This window comes from Delphinapterus leucas, chromosome 7 (assembly GCF_059928025.1).
Source record: "Delphinapterus leucas isolate spDelLeu-1000000601 "Yukka" chromosome 7, BTC_Dleu_Yukka2, whole genome shotgun sequence".
NCBI classification, from domain to species: Eukaryota; Metazoa; Chordata; class Mammalia; order Artiodactyla; family Monodontidae; genus Delphinapterus; species Delphinapterus leucas.
This window is the reverse complement of record NC_143135.1, coordinates 39,615,159-39,637,799: the sequence shown is the minus strand read 5'-3', so window position 1 is coordinate 39,637,799 and position 22,641 is coordinate 39,615,159. Positions and strand designations below refer to the sequence as shown.

Below are 22,641 nucleotides of genomic sequence, written 5' to 3'. Positions count from 1 at the left end.
TCACTTTTTCTTTTCATAATGGTTAATAACTCTGACCATGATTTTTAACTTACCAAGCACATGATATCATCAACTAGATTATTAGCATTACTGAGAGGCAAATGACTTTATACCTATTGTACAGTTAAGAAGTAAGTGAAGGGCTTCCCTGGTGGTACAGTGGTTGAGAGTCTGCCTGCCGATGCAGGGGACACGGGTTCGTGCCCTGGTCTGGGAAGATCCCACATGCCGCGGAGCGGCTGGGCCCGTGGGCCATGGCCGCTGAGCCTGCGCGTCCGGAGCCTGTGCTCCGCAACGGGAGAGGCCACAACAGTGAGAGGCCCGCGTACCGCAAAAAAAAAAAAACCAAAAGCAAGAAGTAAGTGAAGAAAGCTGAATGACAGATTAAGAAAACTCTGTTAGAACAAGGATAAGGCAATAGAACTCTGTAACTCCTAGTCTACGGAAAAATTAACAGACTGAATACTCCAAAGTGATGAAAAGTATTATTTCACTGTGTCTGGTCAAAGATTTAGGTACTCTGTAGTACCATCTTCCAACAAAATTGAGATGTGCCACACCTGAATAACTAGTTCCCTAGACCACGGAACCTCAATCCTCACCAGGGGGGAAATCATGTACTTCTAAGTGCCTAGAAAAATGTCAGTGTCACCGTGCTCTCAGTACACATTCTGCATGGAAGACAGTGAATATATTTCTGGTTTTGAGTCCTCTTTATTCCTCCTTTCCTGCTCCCCCCCTTCCTTTTCCTCTTCCCTTCCCTTCCTTCCCCACTCCCCTCACACATGCACATACCAATCAGAGTTTATTTTAACACCTTGTCCCCAGGACTATCATTAAACATTAGTCTCTCCCACTGGCACGAAAAACTCTCTGAAGTACTTCCTAATGTCTGATACTACCCATCTCTTAGTGCTCATGCCAGGGATTTCTGAACTGCCTCGGATGGCCCCGAGCTATCACTAGAAGCCGTGCTCAGTTCAGATGCTGCTATGAAAAGTCTTCATGTGTTTTCAAGGGATTAGGGTCCTGGAAGGAATCCTGCCAGTGAAAGGGATAATAGTAAGATTTTTCCCCTCAAGCTAAAGGACTTTAGCTGGGACCTGAGATGGATGAAGTATTGTGTTACTCTAAAGAGAACAAATAATCTTCCCTGACTGGTGGGAGGGATTCTGACACAGGAACAGCTAACGGGAAGACCAGTCCCTGCTCTGGGATGACACAGTAAATAACCAGGCAACGCTACTACTAAAGTGCTGACTTAACTCATAGATTGTAAACAGCCTCTGGGGAGCAATCTCTGCTGTTTTGCTGCTTGTGTATTTAAAACAAACAAACAGAAAAGAAAGAGGAGCGGACAGGCATTGATGGTGCTGTGGGTAAACACATTGAGAGTAAAGCTAGTCTTTTCCATCCTGACTTTCAAAAGGCTTTATAACGGTTAGTACCCAGACACAGGCTGGGCCTTGCCCAAGCAATTATTAATTTTATGCTAGATCTGCTTCAAACTATAATTTAGTTTCCAAAACGGTTTGATTGCACCTGGGAATCACTTGATTTGGGGGTAAAAAATCCTCCTTTGTATGTTTGTCCCTTTTTTAATTTTTTTAATAAGAATGTCACGAGGTGGATGAAACACAGAATTCTGTTGTCCATTGAAATGTAGAGGGTTCTTTTATTTTAAAACTTTAAAATGGCACCTTGAAGTATTTGGATTGCTATGTGTTCAGTAACACACAATCTAGCTGAATTTCAAAGTCCTCAACTATAACATATAATGAAGCCTAACATTTTTCTGATTTGCCAAGAAAATTGATCTGGTGACTCCCAAGAAAGACCATGAAGATCCTACATCTGCCTCAGGCACACCTCTAGAAACACACAGAGCAGCAGAACAGAAAAGCCACTCACCCTCTGCATCTTCTGGCCGAGTAAGATCGATGACACCTGGGCCCAGCTTTCCATCTTCACTTGACTTTCCTGTTAACTGGGGCCCCAAATTTTCAAATCGTGTTCTTTCCTAGAGGAAAGAATAATCAGAGACTTATACTAGCTTCCAAAGCAGCCACTTTTTCCTTCCAGTTTCTATCTTTCTTAATGGACAAAACTTGGATTTACAAACATCATTTCTGACCAACTTGAGCTCAGAAAACTTTTCAGGAAGATTCCACTAAAGCCTGTTTATGGCACTGACAGTGTTGACAGCACCTAAACCATAGTACCTATAAGGAAAGGAAATCTGTGGCAGGTAACCTGCCAGGGCTGTACTGCACATCTCTCTGTTGGATTTGCTCCAGTATTCTAAAAGGAATGCAAATGAAAGGTGTGAGCCAAAACTGCAAAATTTGAAAGAGCAGTTTCCATTAAAATATACTGTTATTCAATGGGAGAGGAATTTTCCTTTTTAGAGATCATAGTTTGCATTGGTACTCCTGGAAAAATACGAATCAGAATTTTAGGCAAGAAGATTTCAGAAATAAATATTTCAAAGCAGGCAGACTAGATGATGGCTTTGATACTATTATTTTGCTGAGGAGTTCGAACTGTAACTTCCTGGTAAGTGAAAAGGAGAACATTACTCCTAGTCAGGGCTTGAGTCAGGAAAGTTAAACACTCTTGCCATTATAGTAGGGAAACACAAAGATGTTTTAATTGTTATCCTGTTCTTCTAGGATCAGGAGTCTGAAACATCACAGTGAACTCTCCTCCTGTAGCTCTCTGGATCAGTAGCAGAGGGCTCATTGATCGTAATTAACATGGTGTTCCTGTCTGCAGAAACACAGCACATGTCCCCTTCTCTCCTCCTTGCTAGGCTCCAGACTCAAACTTGGCTTTGTGTTGTGCTTATGAATGAATGAAACCTTGTTGTTCATTACTATGAAACAATATTAAATGTCATGTCAGCCTGAATTTACAGACATGAAATAGCAGCTTCCAGCTCCGGGAATGGTCTCTGCATGTTATACTTAATGCATTATGCAGCAGTAGAGGACTGATTGCTGTTCAGTCTAGTGTTCAATGACCTAGTTCTGCACTAGGCATGTTCGGCATTAGACGGAAACGCTCTGAGTGTTCTCTTCTGTAAGATGTTTAGAAACTTGGAAATATTCTTAAAGAGCAAACATACAATTACTTGATAGAGGCTGTGTCTCATTTGTACAGTCTCACTACATTTGTGCTTTCTAATATGATTATTTTTGAATATCATTATATTTCTATAATTAATTCCCATCAGTCAAATTGTGCAGGAAGTCTTCCAGTTCCCCTTCATCATGGAATATGTTGAAATCTGTGTTGGAAGAAAACACAGTATAAACCTTGCTTTAATCTAGCAACATTTCTATGAAAGACTGCAACAAAATTATAATCATGAATTTCCCCAACTGGGTAATACTAACTAGTTACAATAGCGGTATGTGGGGAAACCTCTGAAACACCACACTTATAAAAAACAGAATGAAAATAAAAAGCAAATTAGGTATGGTTCCCCAATATCTTCTTATGTGACACTGCCGCTGCACAAGAACAAATTAACTCAGATGCAGGCCACAACAAAGAGCAACCACAAGCCAGACGAGAGTTTCACACATTGTAGGGGGGAGGACAGCTGTTTTTAATCAGCCAATTTCTATTTTTGAGTAGCACTTTTGGTTGTCATGATGTAAAGAAAAAGAATTAAAGTGAAAATAAGCAGTACCAGGGAAAGCAAAATATTCAACCTTTGCTTTATCACATTGTTTCGCATTTCAAATATTTGCATGTGAATGCTTTCCCTATGTTAAATGCAGAAGGAGTTTTGATGTGACACCTGCAATCTTCTTGGAAGAACAACCTTTATCTGTATTTTCATGGGGAAAAAACAACTTTCTCTGAAAATCAACAGACTGTGCTACCTATCAATATGCATATTTCAAGTATCTTTCTAGTCATTCATTCTCTTTGATTTTACCGGAAAATATTCTCAGTAAAAAAAAAAAATAAAGTTCCTGAAAGAATATCAATATTTTGACAAGGAAGGAGAAGAGGGAAAATTACATGCCATGGTTTGTAAAATCCTAAGACAACAAAGCTTACATAATGATAATATCTTTTCTTTTATAAAAAGTGAAGTGCACTCACAATTCAGTAGTATCAGCTTGTTTTTAATCATAACAAAAAACATTCAGAACATTCAACAACATATTCACAGTGTCTTTGAAGTCATACATTTTTCTGACTTCATTGAAAAAAAAATTATTCTGCAGAGATACTTTCCTTATAAAATATCAATATTTTGACAGAGTAGAAGTCGAGGAAGAATATCCCATGAAACACTTGTTAAATAGGCAGAAAATAAATCGATGATAAAAATTGTTTTGGGCAGTGGGCTGCATTTTATATTTGGTAATATTAAGCACTTGTGTTTGAGATTAAAGAAGGACCCTGCAAAGCCATGCCCTTTCATATAAATTTCTACCTAGTCTCCCAGAAGATTTCCTTCTTTTCTTCAAAGAATAGCTCAGAATATTTATTTGCCAGCCACATAACCATAAGATAAGAGGGTCTGATGTCTACAAGTTAGCTCTGGGCAGCTGAGCTAAGCAAAGATTTTACCAGTGAGGTTGAACATGAGCCTAGTAAATACAGAATGTGGACAGAGGCACAGAGAGAATTTCAAGGATACTTTAGTTCCAAGAGGCCCTCAACTTCTGGCCATTAAGTGCCAATGGGTATGCCCCAATAAGGAAAACATAGACAGTGGGTGGCAAGCTCTTAACTACAAGTTTTCCATGCACTTGAACTAGCTCTCGCTGGCAAGTAGATATTTTGGAGATATAAACAAAACACCTCAATGCTAATTTTAATCTCAACCCCTCCAGGCAGGAGAACTTCCCAGTCTTCATGATGACAGTGAAATGTGCGTTTTACATGCAGTGATGTGATCAGACACTTACTTATGCACTGTCAGTCACAAACATGCAGGCAACATAAAAGTTATTGAAAAAAATTAAAGTCAGCTCTGCTGTGTTGTAGGACTGTTGGCTCTCTAAGTGCTTTGAAATTATGATGTATGAGGTAGATGTTGCATATTAAATAAAGATATTTAAATGATAAAGCCCCCTTTAGTGAGAGCTGATGAATGTTAAATGTTACAAAAGCCACAAGACGGTAGCATACATCATCTTCGCATATTATCAGAGTCAATGACGGGGCAGCCTCACTGATGACAGACAGGCTGCTGCATTATTATCCCTTATTTCCAGTGTCACTGAACAAACCATTCAACTCCTCAGGCATTATTTCTAACTTTGCATTAAATTAGTAACTTTTCCCTCCCTACCATGGCAAGATTGATCATTTCTGTCTTTGCACGGGTGGAGAGAGAGAATGAGTTTGGGATAACTGAAAAAACAGAGGTTTATTTTCATCTAGTAAAAAAAAATCAACTCCCTCTCACTGGCAACAAATGTAAAATTGTGTTTTGGGGAAAGAACAGCAATGAAACAGTAAGCACATAATAATGGCTTTTCTTTGCACTTAGATAAAAGCTGAATTTTTGATGTGCACAGTATATTTTAATAAAATTTTATATACTATGTTTTATACACTTACTGGCTATTCCATAATAATGTGTGTGCTAACAGTAAAATTGCTCTTAAATTTATGTGTGTTATTTATATGTTCCCACGTAACAATGCTTTTTGTTGTAAAAAAATATTCTGTTTATTAATGTAATTTTACAACCACTGCATCCAAGATCCGTGGTAAATTAATGACATTTTTATTATTTTATAGTGTCATTAAATTTTTACTGATCACTCCATCAAACAGAGGCAGTAAAGGCCATAATGTAAACTGGGACACTCAGAGCAGGCAGCAGGAAGACATTCCATATAGTCTGAAGAAAACTGCTAGCAATAAATGATATTTATACCATCTTTAAGCATGTGAGAATACTTGGATAAGTTTGGCAAAACTGTTTCAGTAGTAGAGTGGATTGTGTACTTAAATAACAGTTTGCTTGCCAGTGAGACAAGCCTTTTTCAAACCATATGTGAGATGAATGATTACAGCCATCTCCTGAAAAACAACATGTGAAAGGTAACAATGCACTGGGCACCCTCCCTCTGGATTTCCAAGACTGACCAACCTATACCACACCTCAAATGATTTCAACATGGTCCTCTTTTCCACAAACTGAAGTGGAAAATTGTACATGCTGAGAGAGGCTTTTTGTTTGTTGCCTTACAAACAAATATATTTCATTTGACAGGCAGACATGGCTGGAAAATGATGTGATGCATTTTATTCCAGTGGTCTAAATGAGAGGTACTTTACCAATCTGTATTCAAAGGTCTTTTCCAAAGAATGTCTGAATATGAGGTCATCCATAGCAACCACAGAACACACACCTAAGAGGCCATTACTTATATTTCAGTTAAAATGGGTAAAACAAACCTCATGTTACTTTCACATGTAAGTTCCATTTTAATTAGTATACTCTACACTAGCTCTCAAATATTCTGTTCATAGAATATTAGTATATATATTTTATACAAATATTTTATAATATTTTCTACAAATACATACATATTATATATATCATACTTCTATTTGCTATACAGAAGATAGAAAATAGAAAATTCTACGCTCATTTAATCACAAATTTAGAACCACCTATCTCCTACATGGGGATTTTGGTATGAATGTTTTTTGAGTAAATAAGAATTTTGCTGTTATGTCCTAAAATACTTATTTAAATACTAAAGAACATTTAAAACCATTCAAATTTGTAATAATAAGGAATTTTGCAGGGAAGATTAATACTACAGCGCTTCTGTGTATTCCTGAAGCAGTTTTCTAAGAGAAATAACAAATATATGCATTATGAACAGAAATTCTCTAAGGCCACCACAATATTCTGGGATACTACCTACCCTTAAAGTTTCCGCTATGTCTGAGTTGTTGAATACTACCCAAAAGAAGGTTTGCCCTTTCATCTCGGCTCCAAGCTTTAGTGTCTTTCCAATCCTGGAAAACTCTTTCTCAAAAGTAAAGACTTCCCTGCAAAAGCAGCTTTCGCCTTACACAACTCCCCTTCCCATCCTCTGTTTACATCAATTCCAACTGGTCGGTACTATTTGTCTCAGTGCTTTCCTTGCCCCTCTGTGCCCACTTAATCTTCCAGGCTTGCTGATTTTTCTTCTGCAGAGCCTCTTGCACTGGTCCTTTCCCTCCATGCCCTCCCTCATCACCGATCCCAGCACAGGCCCTCACACCTGCACTCCTACCTTACTGCCGCACCTCCTCTCTGGTCTGTCTGAAACTTGACACTGACCCCCGCATCTGCTCTCACTCCTCACAGGGTTCCACTTCATGGCTCTGATTTAAAACCTTCCATGGTTTCCTATTTTCTATTGCATTTTATCCAAACTCCTCTACTTGGAGGAGTTTCAAGGTCCTTTATACACTATTCCCCACATGTCTTTTGAAACTCAATTTCCTACAACTCTCCCATCATACATCCTCTGCTCAGGTATAATAATACCATGATAAGGCCTGCTTCCTCTTCCCCATGCCCACTAGAATGATGCTTCCTTCTCTCTTCTTCCTTGCCAAGTTCTATTCATATTGAAAAGTCCAAGTTGTCCATTACCTCTATAACCTCTCTGATCTACTTTCTGATATGCAAAAATTCCTAACTTTCCTTATATAATTAGTCCCTAGTTACATACTATTATTAAAGAATTGAGCTTTGCTTCATGTGCACCTCCAACTCTTCCCTAACAACATCAAAAGATTTTTCAAGCCAGGGATTGTGTCTTGCACCTTTTCTATATATCTTACGTAGCATTTACTGTTAGTGTCCATAAATATTTTCAGGTTTTTACAAGCCCACATAATTGATTAATCCACGTAAATCAAAACACCCTGTACGAGTGTGTCCAAAAGGAACAAGAACTACCAATTTTATAATATTTCAAGTTTGTGAAAAAGATTTTAGACTCAACACTCCACACTGTATCGATGATGTCTCTTTGGGCAATAATCATCAAAGCAAGGAAATCTGGAAAAATACCATAAATATTTTGCAAAAGAGGGAAGTGAGCCATTTTAGAAGAACACAATAGAATAATACAATTTAATTATATAACAATATGAAAAAGAGGTTTTTGAGTCTGACTTGGAATTTCTGCAGCTTAACACCTGCATCTTTGCAAAGTCTTTGCAAAACACAGGCAAAAGAGGACAATACCCACCACAAATGCTTGGCTTAAAAAGCAGTACACATTTAAAAATAAAAAGTTTTTTGTTTGTCTGTTTGTTTATTTTTAAACAGGACAATGCTAAGTATAATGTTGAGAGAGAGTCTATACCTTATTCTGAAAGACTTGCTCTAATTCCTGGCTCTGGACGTATCTTGCCATGATGTGATTCTCAAGAAATACTACTTAAGCACATGTTATTTACTTTCTATTGACTTAACAAGCTATCACTTTATTAGTCTTTATTTTACATCCTTTATTATAAATTTAGTAATTTAATGAAGGATCGAAAATATAAGCTGTACACTGGAAAGTAACCACAAGTACTTTTAAAAAGGTGATTCTTTTTATGGAAGGAGTTACTTTGGAGGCACTGGGATTTACTTTCATAATGATATTTTGATGGTCCCAGAGTCAGTCATCACAATAAAAAAGACTCTGGCTGTGAGAAATGAGGTAATGAACCTCATTGTTAAATACCATTTTGTCAGCTAAAGCTATTAATTTGTCTACCTTTTAATATGCTCTTAACACCAAAACTGTGCTAGGACTCATGAATCATTTAAGTCCTAAGTTTTCCAACTGTGTTTGCTTCTGTAGCACAAATACATGTATTGGAGTAGAAGTAGGAAAGGGTGTCATTTACTGATCATATACTATGTGCAAGGCTCTTTCCAATGAGTATTTCCCTTTAATTTTCACACCAATACTACAAGGAAAAATATTACTATTGCTGTCAGTTTTACAAGAGAATAGGTGAGGCTCAAAAAGGATTTTTTATATTTTAAGTCACTTAACCAAAATTTAGATAGATATTTTGGCTGAGGTGAATTTAGAATAATAACTCTACAACTTAATTACTATGTGATCTCTCTGAGACTGTTTTCTCATTTGTAAAATGGAATAGAAAATGCTCATGCGGCAGGGTTGTGATGATTAAATAAGAGATTATATGTGTGAGTGCTTTGCAAAAATAGAGCAGCTCATAAAATATCCACTTCTGTTAAAGATATTATTTAGCACTTGCTAAATATTTCAAAGCTAAACACTAATGAAGACGGTGTCCTAATCTAAAGGCCAATATCCATTCTCCTGTGTCAACAACACAACTATATAACCAAATATGCTTTCCTTTTTTGTCTTGGCTTCAAAGCATCTTCGAACTAAATTTAAATCTTAGCCTTAGTAATTATGTAGTACCTGGATCTTGTTTTCCTCTACTTATAAGCCTTCAAATGCTCCCCATCATCCACATGAGGAGAACCAAACTTCTCTGTGCAGCTTGTAAAACCTTATAGGATCTGGTTTCTTCTCTCCTCATCAGCTTTACGTCTTACTCATTCTGGTTTATTATCTCTATTCCAAGAAGATAGAATTTCTTGGAGTTTTCTGAACAAGCTATGATATTTTATGCCCTTGTATATTTGCATACACCATTCCCTCTTCTAGAATGCGTTTCCTTTACTGATGACATTATAATTTGTCCGTTCTAGGCCTAATTAAAGCATTTCTTCTGGACAAAATCCTTTGTTGACTGCCCTCCACCAGCTCCCCTGTTTTGTTCCATTACCACACCATGTTTATAGAAAAATGCATTAAAATTATTGGTTTATGTATCTATTTACATGTCTCCCCAACTTACTCTCTAAGGTATGGTGTCCATGTCTTAACAACTGTATCGTCAGTGCTTCTCATGATGTTGGCACATACTAGACACTTTGGTTGCTAAATCCTGATAATGCTGTTAACACTATTTCCTTCTCTTTTTTCATTTTAATTTTACTTTAAAATTAAATTAATTTCCAGATATTTTTTGAAAACACTGAGATACAGATGATTAAAAGGTAGATAAATACAAAGGAAGATATGTAAATTGGTTGAACAATAGAGTGGTCTCTTGGTCAGGGTTGGCTTAGGGCTGAAATATAGGAAGTCTGCCTAGCTATTACTATTCAAAAGGGCTCTGAAAAAATACTCCCTAAAATGTCAACCACAACCATTTCCAAATATTCTTCTTACACACTCTTACATTGCTGAGCAATCCATCATTAGCAATTTATTCTTGGAATTAATTCATAATGTCAATACTTGATGAGAATACAATAGAATAAACTGTTAAACAAAATCATATTAATTTCAGTTTAATTCCTCTAGAGAAACAAGAATATCTCTAGGAAAAATAATCCAGATGAAACTACATGAACAGAGACATAAAGAATTTGATCAAGGGGGTTCTTTAGGTACTGTAATCCCAAAGAAAATAATTTCAAAAGAGTCTGGGAATAACCAAGCTAAGCAAAGATAGCTGTTAAGCACTGAACTGTGTCCTCTTAAAATTCACGTGTTGAAGCCCTAACCCCTCATACCTCAGAATGTGATTGTGTTTGAAGGTAGGGTCTTTAAAGAGGTAGTTAAATTCAAATGAGGTTATTGTAGCTTTGTAGTATAGTCTGAAGTCAGGGAGCCTGATTCCTCCAGCTCTGTTCTTCTTTCTCAAGATTTCTTTCGCTATTCAGGGTCTTTTGTGTTTCCACACAAAATGTAAAAATTTTTGCTCTAATTCTGTGAAAAACTGCCCTTGGTAATTTGATAGGGATTGCACTGAATCTGTAGATTGCTTTGGGTAGTACAGTCATTTTCACACTATTGATTCTTCCAATCCAAGAACATGGTATATCTCTCCATCTGTTTGTATCATCTTTGATTTCTTTCATCAGTATCTTATAGTTTTCTGAGTACAGGTCTTTTGCCTCCTTATGTAGGTTTATTCCTAGGTATTTTATTCTTTTTGATGTGATGGTAAATGGGATTGTTTCCTTAATCTCTCTGATCTTTCATTGTTAGTGTATAGGAATGCAAGAGATTTCTGTGTATTAATTTGTATCCTGCAACTTTACCAAATTCATTGATGAACTCTAGTAGTTTTCTGGTAGCATCTTTAGGATTTTCTATGTATAGCAACCTAAATGTCCATCGACAGAGGAATGGATAAAGAAGATGTGGTACATATATACAATGGAATATTATTCAGCCATAAAAAGGAACGAAACAGTGCCATTTGCAGAGATGTGGGTGGACCTAGAGATTGTCATACAGAGTGAAGTAAGTCAGAAAGAGAAAAACAAATATCGCATAATATTGCTTATATGTGGAATCTAGAAAAATGGTACAGATGAACTTATTTGCAAAGCAGAAATAGAGTCACAGATGTAGAGAACAAACTTATGGTTACCAATGGGGGAAGGGGGGATTGGGATGAATGGGGAGATTGGGATTGACATATATACACTACTATGTATAAAACAGATAACTAATGAGAACCTACTGTATAGAACAGGGAACTCTACTCAATGCTCTGTGGTGACCTAAATGGGAAGGAAATCTAAAAAAGAGTGGATATACGTGTACGTATAACTGATTCACTTTGCTGTACAGCAGAAACTAACACAACATTGTAAAGCATCTATAAGCCAATAAAAATTTAAAAAATAAACTGTCAATAGAGCTAAGGCTGAAAAACTTTGGATTAGGATAGCTTTTTTTTTTTTTTAACTCATCCCATAGGTATATATTTGTGATCTTTCCATTATAACCCTCACAGTGATATTTTTGAAAGTGACCTTTAAAAATTGTCTACAATATAGTTCAACATTTTCAATTCTGAATTCAAACCTACAGGACAAATGAATAAACCTGTATTAAACAAAAATAAAATAAAATGAGGCCATTAGGGTGGGCCCTAATCCAATCTGACCAGTGTCTTTATAAAAGGTGTAGATTAGGACATACAGAGAGACATCAGAGTTGTGTGCTCACAGAGGGAAGACCATGTGAGGACACAGTGAGAAGGCGACCATCTGCAAGCAAAGGAGAGAGACCTCCGGAGAAACCAATTCTTCCAACACCTTGATCTTGGACTCTTAAACTCCAGAATTGTGAGAAAAAAATATCTGTGGTTTAAGCCACACTGTCTGTGGTATTTTGTTACGGCAGCCCTAGCAAACTAATACAGTGGCAACTTCTGCTTCTTGTGTTATAAAAGGCTCTTGTCACTGGCCAAAAAATATCAAAGTAATAAGGAAACAAACATGAGGTCCTACTAGCCTCAGAAACAATACTTTAGAAGCTTTTGCCATTAGTATCTAGAAGTGATTCTATCTATTAACAACTATAGCTAGCTAGGATTCTTCAAAAGAGAAAGTTCGCCCTTAAAGGGAGGAAAGACTTGTAAGGGCTAGGCAAAAGTTTTCAAAATTCCAGAAACTCATACTTGAGGCAAGACATAGAATCAATAAAGACTGACACAGCTGTTCAGATCACCTCTCAGGAGGCTGATACATGCCACTGGACCACAAGTTCCTTGGGGGAGGGAAAGTGGCTCTTGATCCTCTCTACCTCCAGCTAGGACTGTATCCTATAAGCACAGAAGAAGCATGCAGCACATGCCTGCTGAAATGGACTAGTGTCTGCAGAACTTCTTGGGGATATGTTTTATGGAGCTTTCAAAAACATTCACAAATGATGTATGACAAGTTCCCCTCAGGATTTGAAGAGTACACCAAGCTAAGCAAGTTCTCTCTCCACACTCCTGGCAAGGACAGTATCCCGTATATCTCCTGTAACATACACTTAGACTCTTGTCACTGATCATCAGATGATAAATGATAAAGTAGCGTTAACTCTTAAGATATGAGACCCTTTTAGGCTTGGGAGCCACTGAGTTAAATTAGTTTCATCAGGATTATAGTGCAAATGCTTTCTGTCTCATTCATATGGTTCTAATACAGTTTTAACCAATTGCAAGGTTATTTATAAGTTTGCAACTCCCAAGTAGAGTTATAAAGTGTTCAGATTTAAGCAAATCCAGTTGTGTGGCAGCCCAACTCCTACTTATATGTGGTTTCCAACTTTTTATTCCTATACAGAGGCATGATACATATTTGTTCCTGAATATTCTCTGATTAACTATTTGTTTCAGTAACAAGGTCACAAAAAGCTCCATTGTAAAATTATACAAACTCCTATTAAAACTGAATACATGATTTAAAAACTGGAGAATTTTATCTCCACTTAAACCACCAGCAAGACTTTATATATTCTAACATTTATCACATGAACAAAGAGTATCACAATAAAATTAATGACCAGCTAAGCAAATGTCTTTGTCCAAAAAATTCTTGGGAATTCTGTTTGTTCAAATCTAGGTACTTGATTTCAGATACCTACTTAATTTACAATCTATACTTTTAATATTGTTTGTGGAGACACAGGTACAGTTTATTCAAGTTATTCAAAGCTATCTAAACCAAGAATGAATATTTTCTTCAAAAATATACCTTCTATTTCAATTTTAGCTGGCAAACTGATAAATTTGAAGAGTTTTTCCTCAGAAACATAAACACAAAAAATGGAAAAAAATGTAAGGTATTACCACCATGTATTTGTTTTAACTTGTGAGATATATAAATATATCACATCTCCTAAGAGATTTTCCTATAATTAAATATGTGTTCTGCAAAAATAACACATATCTTAAAAAGAAAAATAGGGGGCATGAGAAGGCTTTAGTGCTGGAAGGAAACGTAAAGGCCTCTTCACTCAGACAGCACAGAGACCAAGGAGGTTAGGATGCCTACCCCAAATCCCTCAGCTGACTGGTAACAGATCCAGGACACACCACTTAGCCTCACAGCACTTAGCCTGCAGACTCCCAGTCTCCTTCCCCTTCCACTGAACTATTCTGCATCACACGTGCTCTTTACAAACAATGCTAGTTCCTGATTACTCCACCTGTAAAACGAGGGAGCTGAACCTACTTATCTCTATGGTTTCTTCCAGCTCTGAAATCTTACAGTTCTACGATACTCAACTTTTTTACTCCTGAGACCCACACTGCAGCACGCATTAGTAAAGTCACTTTGCCATGTTATAAAAAATTGTGAGCAATTATTCATATTCTCAGCAAAAATCACTCAAAGATAATTCATTTGTCAAACAAGCCTACCAAACCATGCTCACACTTAGCCAGAAAGTATTTATTTGCTACTTCTGAAGTTCCATCTCCAACTTAGGCAAAAGTGATAGAAGGAAAGGGACCCAAAGCAAGGGAAAGGCAAAGGAAAGAGGCAAGTAAAATCAAGGGAAAACGTTTTATCTAAATTTGGTGCAAATATGTTCCTAGTTTGATATTCCTTATGGTGGCACTAACACAGAATATATCCATTTTTGTCTGAATGCAAAGTAACATAAAGATTGCTAGTAAGAAGAGGGCCTCTCTTCAGAAAAAACTAACTCCTTGATGTCAGGATTTTGCATATTCTATTGTTATCCTCCTCTAGGAAATAGAAAGTACTAATAAAGTCATGTGAAGTCACAAATGACGTTTCAAATAAAGAATAAAAATAAAAATAACCCAAGACTATGTCTGATTATTTGTGAAAGAAGCTTTCTTCATGATTACGTAAAATTAAAATTTAGAAACTATGTTTCATTTCATGAAAATTAAAATATCTTAAAATTGGAATTTTTCAAATGAGTTTAAAAGAAGAAGAAAATATTTAGGACCCTATTCAAAATAGCACTCCAACATGGCAACATTACAAAGGACAAAAGATAGTGTCCAACTGTGGTGATATGTGTTAATTGTATGGTTTTCCAAAGATGTGGGAGAACTGATATCAATTACAGTATAATTACCATTACTTCCAACAGAGTTAACATGTAGTTACCACAAAATAACATACAATTAACTGGTGTCACACTGCACACCAGACTAAATAAGATACAAATTAAAAATTCCCAAATGTAGCCATAATACTCTTCTATCGCTTAAAAAGAAATAAAACAACTTTTCTCTGATAATGTCACAGCATTTTTCAGGAATCGGTGTAAATATTTCAAAGAGGAAGAAACCAAGACATGTAAGTTAGAAAGAATCATTTTTAACTATACAACGAAAAGCTGCATACGGAGAGAGAGGTAGCAGCAAAAATTTAATAACCTAAAGCTGTTGTAAATGAAATTAGAATTTTCCTCATGTTTTTTTCAGTTCCTGAAAATTAGAGAGTTATATTTTAAAAGCAAGTTCAAGAACACATTTAGTCTTTAATGATACCTAATATTTTTTAGTTATCTATCAAACACAGGACAGGAGCCTGCTTTAGTTAAGCGCTGCTAGAGAGGGACACAGAAATGAGTGAGGCTCAGTCTAAGAAGGGAGCGTACACAAATTTCTAGTTATTTGCTATGGGAAGCGGTAATTCAAGTCTCTTATCAGGAGGAGGACTGAAGGGACAAAGAATGCTACAGTTCAGTCTGAAGAAGTAAAATTCCTCCTTGGAATGTCTCAACTCAGAAACAAAAACACAGGATGCCTCCACACGCTGCGTTTGAGAAGGGCACGTGTGAGAACACGTACATGCCGAATGCTCATCTAGGTTTAATTAGAAGAGAACTGAAAATGGCAGGGTGCAATGCTGTGAAGTTGATGAGAGGACAAAGGGAAAGTAGTTGTATTTTCAATACAGCTACAGTGTATCTGCTATATCTGTTTCAAACATCTGGGCTTCCAATTATTTATTGAACTGATGTGTAAGAGTTATTTGGGAATACTGCAAACGGTTATAGAACAGGAACACGCAAACTGCTTTGTAAAATACTTTCAGGATGGAACTCCTGCTAAAGTCTTGAACAAATGAGTGAAAACTGCTAGGAGATTATTATCTTTTATTAAATGTGTGAAAACCATGAAGAGGTTAATATGCTAAGAATAAATTCTGTAAACGGCATGCTATTAATATAACAGACAATATTTTATTAGAAACTTATGTTTTGCAGATTTTCGAAAATTTAGTTAATTTCCTATATCTGACTTTTTTGTATCTAAATGCTTACTTGAGATGAAGTGAGGCCAGACACACTTGTAAAAAAACTGCGCATCTTGTTTGAAGATTACATAAGCATATGCATAGACCCACAAAGCTTTCAGGGCAGTTTGTCCTCTGTGTAGTCAATATTTTCCCTTTTTCTCTGAATGTGGAGCTTGGAAATAGATGCATTACTCTTGCACCCAGTTCCATGTTTTACTCTATTAAATTCATGACCCTTTTGTGAGGCTCCGAAGGACAGCAAACTGGTTAGGAAGGATGACAACAGAACAATGATGGGTACATCATAATGCCATGTTATTTCCTCTTGTTCCCACATCACTGCTACATTCCTCTGATTATTGCAGACTCAAAAATTGTGCTGATCACAGTGTGTGTTAGGTAGCACTGCCAACTCCGAGAAGCTAATATCCCAGATAAAGTACATTATGCATGTGATGTAAATGAGGTATGTGCTCACCACATATCCGCCCTTTGTCATCAGGGAGCCGGCAAACAGGGAGGACGGGGGCAGGGGCTTATTATTCCTTCCACTGTGTCCACAAACAGCAAAAAAAAAAAAAAAAGAAAAAAAGAAAAAAAAAGCTGCTCTTCACAGCTGACCTTAATTGTCACAAACTTAAAATATTTTACATTTAAAGTATATTTTGGGTAGCACTTTTCATTTGCTGTTATTATGTTAGAAAGAAAGAAAAGGACTGTCATCTCTACATTCAGAAATTAGACATTGAAATACAGTGTATTATAGATCATAATAGTGAGGGTAAAGACTGCACCAACTTTATTTCTCAAAAACTCAGAAATCGATCTTTGGCTTTTCGTTTCAACAATTAAATATCAAGATAATAATAGCATTGGAGCTGAATTTATGATTTAGTGAATAAATTAGAATTCAGTCTTATAATTCAATTTTGGGGATTTAATAGTAAGATATTTACTGATTTCCTGGTCTAAAAGCAGGAGCTTCAATATAAGTGAACAGTCTTTCTGGTAGAATGAGGGATGGTGCTTAGACCAGAGTTAAATTTTTTTTTAATGAAATGAAAGTGACACCTCCCAGGGCTCTCTTACTGAACCATCAATAAACAAGCACACATTTATTCCTAATGCTGCGGTAGCTGCTCTCCCTGTTCCTTTCCATCACCTGCTTAGACAAGGACAAACCTAGAAAATCAACCAGAGCAGGATACAAGGCAGAGAGATTGTTCACTCAATCCCAAAGATTGTCTAATGAGAGTTGACTACAATGGATTAGCACAGTCTCAAGGAAAAAAAAAAAAAAGTTATTCGTAGAACAAATAACTTCCCATGTGAACATTATATTTAGCAGAGTTTTTAAATCTCTGTAGAATTTTAAATGGCACTTTCAGACCAATTAATGGTAAGAAAAGAAGATCATGAGTTTAACAAGTATACAAGGTACAAAGTTCTAAGATTATAGCTCTTATTTAAAACTCTACTTCATATATTGACACAAAGGAGAGCACAACCTAAAAAAAAGACTAAATCTTCTTTTAACTGATTAAGTAAAATATGTTCACATTTATGCTTAAACTTTTAGTTTTCCATAGCCGAAGTGACCAAAAGAAGGGCAAAACAAAAAAGAAAAAATTGCTGATAGGGCTGGCCAGCCTTCTTGCCTACATCAGGACTCACATATTAAAATTTACAATTTATATAAGGGCTCAAGTTGTGGATTGTATTCTCTTTTTGGTAATATGATATGAAAAGCCAGATTACTCCATTTCTCAGACAAAACAAACAAGTCTTAACATAAATATTATCTATTTAGGTACTGTTTGGTTTGAAATATTAGTTTTCCCTTGAAGATCAGCTAATATGTTTCCAGCACTCATCCTTTGTAATTTAAGTTGTTTTAAAATTCATTATCCATTGTTTTAAACAAGCATATACTTTTCCTTTTGATAAATCGATTTGACTGCAAACTTCACTCTTTAGTATAGTTTCCACATGAAGATAAAGAAATATTAAATATTCCCTCAAACATCACCTCTAGATAATTTTTATCTCATTAAGCTACCTTTTAAAATTATATGTTTATAGAAATGATTCTGGAAAACCAGTTTGTACAAAGATAGGTGAAATTCATTGATTCATGCAGCATCGTGATCTTGCTGTATTGTGCTGGTCAGTAAACTCGTCTACATTTAGCTACTTCTTATTTCTCAGCTAATTCTTTCAGAAGAAATAAATGCTTCCTATAAACTCCAGAGATCTGTGGTACAACAGACCTGATTTACTTCAAATAGACTTCATTTCCTTTCTACATCCTCTCCTTCCCACCACCACCCACAAAGATGATAAACAAAAAATTGTTTTATTTATGGAATAACAGTGATGACATGCTACTTATTTATGCTATCAGCCTAAGGCAGCTTTGAGTCCAAGCCATTCCAACAAAACAGGAGGCAGAAGGCAAACAGCTTAAAACTTCCGTTCAAAGTGGAAATCACTGACTCAGTTACCCTGCTCTTCACGCAATAAATATGGCCCAAATTCAGCCTTGGTGACCACCAGGATCTGATAAACTGTAGAGTCTTTTTACACACATCTCATTTGTAAGGCACGATCATCCTAATTTTACAGAATATTCTGAGGCTCAGTAACGTTACAGACTTTCTGGAGACCGCACAGATAATGAGAGTCAGAGGTAGGCCTAAAAGACAGGTCTTCAGATTTAAAACCCAACCTGAATATCTTCTACTCTTTTGAACAGCTTAACTTATGAGATGACCCAGTTTTAGGTACAGGTCATGAAATCAAGATCAGGATCCACGCTGCCTTCTAAAGCCTTGTAAGTCAGTAATTATTTTATAAATTTAACTTTCTGGAGCTATTTAGGTCTAAGACTTTACTGCATTGCCATTTTAATAAATAAAATCAGCATTAGGTTCTGAATAAATTTGTACTGGTTATCTCTCAGTCCCCCTAGGCTATGATACCTTCACCTTCTTCATGTATGGTCAATTCTTAGGCAGAGTCTTAGAGGCCCTATCGTTGAAGATGCACACTCAGGAACTCTTGTTACACCAGAGTAGCCTAGGGAGATACAGGTATTACACACCAGAGCCCCGCCACAGAAGAATGCAGAGATAGCAGCTGCCCTGTAACTATAAGAGCTTGGAGAAAAATCTTCATCGGTCATCAGAGACTGCACCTTAACTGCAGTAGGCCGCAAGATTGCGGTAAGAGTGGAAGATGAGATGTGAAAGAGGGAAGAAGGAAGGGAAGGAGGGAAGGAAAAGGAGGAAGAAGAGGGAGGGAATCAGCAGTGGAGAGAGACGGGGAGACAGGGAAAGAAGGAGGTTAGGGAAAGAGAAAGAAAAGGACAGAAATACACTCTCATACATATAAGGAGGCACAGACAGAGAAGTACAGACTGTGGGAAACTGATCAACAACCTCCAAAACAGAAGACGGAAGAGAAGCAGCAATGAGGTAGAGTAACTGGAACAGAAAAAGAAGACTTCAAAATTCTTCTAACTACAGTCTAGTAAGAAGCAACTCTCCTAGAGTGTGAATTTCCCCTGTCTGAGGAAGACCATATACACAAAAGCGTAGACAGACTCAGATGAAAACAAATTTTTATCGCCATAAGAGTAACTATTTCTTCCAAAGTCTGGTCTCTAGCCACAAGCAAGCAATCAATGAATAATGATTGAGCGTTTTAGGCTCAGTGTTAGGGAGACCACGAGGAGTAAGGCATGGACTCTTCCTTCAAGTTACTGATAAAAGTGACCTCACAGTGAGGTATGGTGGGAAGTATAGAATTTATATAGAGAAGAGCTGGTATTTGAACCTGAAGTTACCTTCATGATTCTCAGTGGTTTTGATTTTTGTTTTTTAATCTGCAATGGAGGATGACAATAATCTCTATCTCATAGATGATAATTTTTTATATAAAATATTTATCATCTATAAATGCCTATAAGTTAATGATAATTATTTCAAGTTTTAATTTGGATTTACAATCCTATACCGCCCTGACGTTTCTCCCACTGAGAAGAGAACCACGTAGCATTTGCTTCTATGGTTCTTATGTAACAAACAGGTCAACTTTCTGAAAGCTTATTTATACAGAGAAATACACTCAATTTACCTCAGCCACCACTACCATCATTAGTATTCATCCTCTATCCACCCTGTCTCTCATATGCAGACACACACACACACTCACTCACTCACACACACACACACAACACACACACACACACACACACACACACACACACACACACTCTGGGCTACATTTCTTAGCCAAGCGTTCAAGGCTTCTAGCATCTGAACCCTGCCCCCTCTCTAATCCAGAGCCCGCTCCTCTCCTGAATGAACTGTCCACCAGCCATTGTTCTCCTTATGAGGAGGCCCATGCCCCATCCAGACTCATGCTAGGACCCCATGTGCTGCTCACTCCTCTCTGCACGCTCTGCCCTTCCTGTCCTTTCTTTAGGCGTTCCGAGTCTCTCCTGCTCCACAGAACCTCTCTTCCACCTCAGTCAGTGATTGGCAGGGTCTCTTTGATTTTCATGAGCTTAATTACCCTTGCAGCTCCTTTCACTCATTTGTCACTTTGGACCCCACCTTGTCAGGTTTCCTTTTATGCATCTGTCCTATAGCCCAAATCAGATTGTATTTTTCTTTCAAGACAGAAAGGGACTAGTCAATATTTCTCTGAATCCCAAGCATCTACCATAAGCCACACACATCTGATGGTGAGCACTTCGACCTAATGTCCTGTTCTCTCACATGGTTGCAAACAACAATAGGGGAGCCAGAATAACATGTGTCTGCATCGACCTTACTTCAGGTACAGTCTCCTATTTAATTTTTTCCACAGTCTTATATGGTATATTCATCATTTCCACCTTCCAAGGGAGCACACAAAGGCACAGAAAAGTAACAGGACCCAGATGACCCAGCTAGTTATACACGTGGTTTTGAAGTAAGAAGATCACCAATTAGTCTGTGAAGCTGATTTTTAGACCTGGATGTGACTGATTTCAAAGAGCCCTGTTCCTTCTTCCATTACCAGTGCTCTGCCTAGACCTGGGGAAATCATTTTACAACAATCAAACTGATGGTCTAGAATAAGAAAAATTAAACTTGTTGCCAACCTCCCTTTTATGGATGTTGTTAAAATTGGAGAATTCACCTTCTTAAAAGAATAGAAAGTTCTTGATAAGCTGATGTGATTTTTCATATGAGTTCACTAAAATAATTCTTTAAAGAAGATGCTTGCCTTCTTGTCCCCATTTTACAGATGGAAAAATTGACATTAATTTTAATATTAGTACTTTAATATCAACATAAACAAAAAGAGCCCAAATTTATGTTTTCTCTTTTCATAAAATTTACATTGATCCTCAGCATGGGAAGAAGACAATGGTAGAGTGATCTTCTTCATTGGAAACTACAGGGGACTCTTGCAGCCTAGAGAGTATAGGGAACTAAAGCTCCTGGGCAATGCATTGTACAAGACACCCTTCATGTTATTTCAGAACCAATACTGTTGAAGTTATTTCTAAAAAGATATAAAGTGTAAATCAGGGTTGCACCAAAAATAAAGCAAGCATTTCCATCCACAGTGGGAAGACAGCACTTTGGGAAATTCTAATCTTAGTTGCAAATATCAAAGATGGCAAACTGGATCTGAGCTAAAAGTGAACTTCTGCCAGAGTGCTCCCAATGGCACATTTTGACAACCAAATTTAAGACAATGCTGAGAGGGAAACAGTGATGGAAAGAATGCATAAAGTACATCTATGTGCAGAGTTTTCATATATATTCTCCATACCCAGCCCTATACCTACAAGCTGACAATGAGAATAATCAAGTATATCAATACCTAACTCCATAAAGAAAAAAGACTAGAACACATATGCAGAGACTAACACAAGCAGGCACACACACACTGATATACAGACATGTACACACCAAGGTCAACAGACACAGAAATACAAACATAGATTCAGAGAAAGACATAGACACACAGATATACTTGCAGACACACAAACCCAGACAGACAGACACACATTCAGACAGACCCACAAACACAAAGATACTGACAAATACACAGGCACTCAGAGACGCACACAGTCAGACAGACAGATACACAGCAGACAGCTACCCCCACAGATAGAGACAGACTCAAGGACAGACACACATGTACACACACATGTGCACACACACAGGTAGCAGGCACACACACAGTCAGACTCAGAGATAGAAAGTTATGTACAGGAATCAGAGACTCACACAGATAGATAAGCAGACCCCCACACAGATTTATACTCACAATGAGAAAGGCACACACAGGCACTCACAGAGATGCAGCACACTCACACACATACACACATACACTCACGTACAACCATAGCTAACATGTGGTCTCTGAGCTTGTATTCAAGACTCACCAGAACACATGGGCAGAGATTGGTATTGGAGAGGAAGGTGAAGTTTGTCTGCTATTGTGCAAGAATGTGAAATTTG

The 22,641-nt window shown here is 37.1% G+C and overlaps 1 protein-coding gene across 22 annotated transcripts in view; it reads right to left on the bottom strand.

The window, feature by feature from the left end:
* Positions 1 to 22,641, bottom strand: part of SOX6 (SRY-box transcription factor 6) — a 620,530-nt gene that overhangs the window by 42,170 nt on the left and 555,719 nt on the right. For all 22 annotated transcript variants that reach the window (XM_089915099.1, XM_089915100.1, XM_089915104.1 and 19 more), the window contains one exon: positions 1,912 to 2,020. In XM_089915099.1, the coding sequence (XP_089771225.1) occupies positions 1,912 to 2,020 (109 nt within the window). The remainder of the gene's footprint in view (positions 1 to 1,911; positions 2,021 to 22,641) is intronic.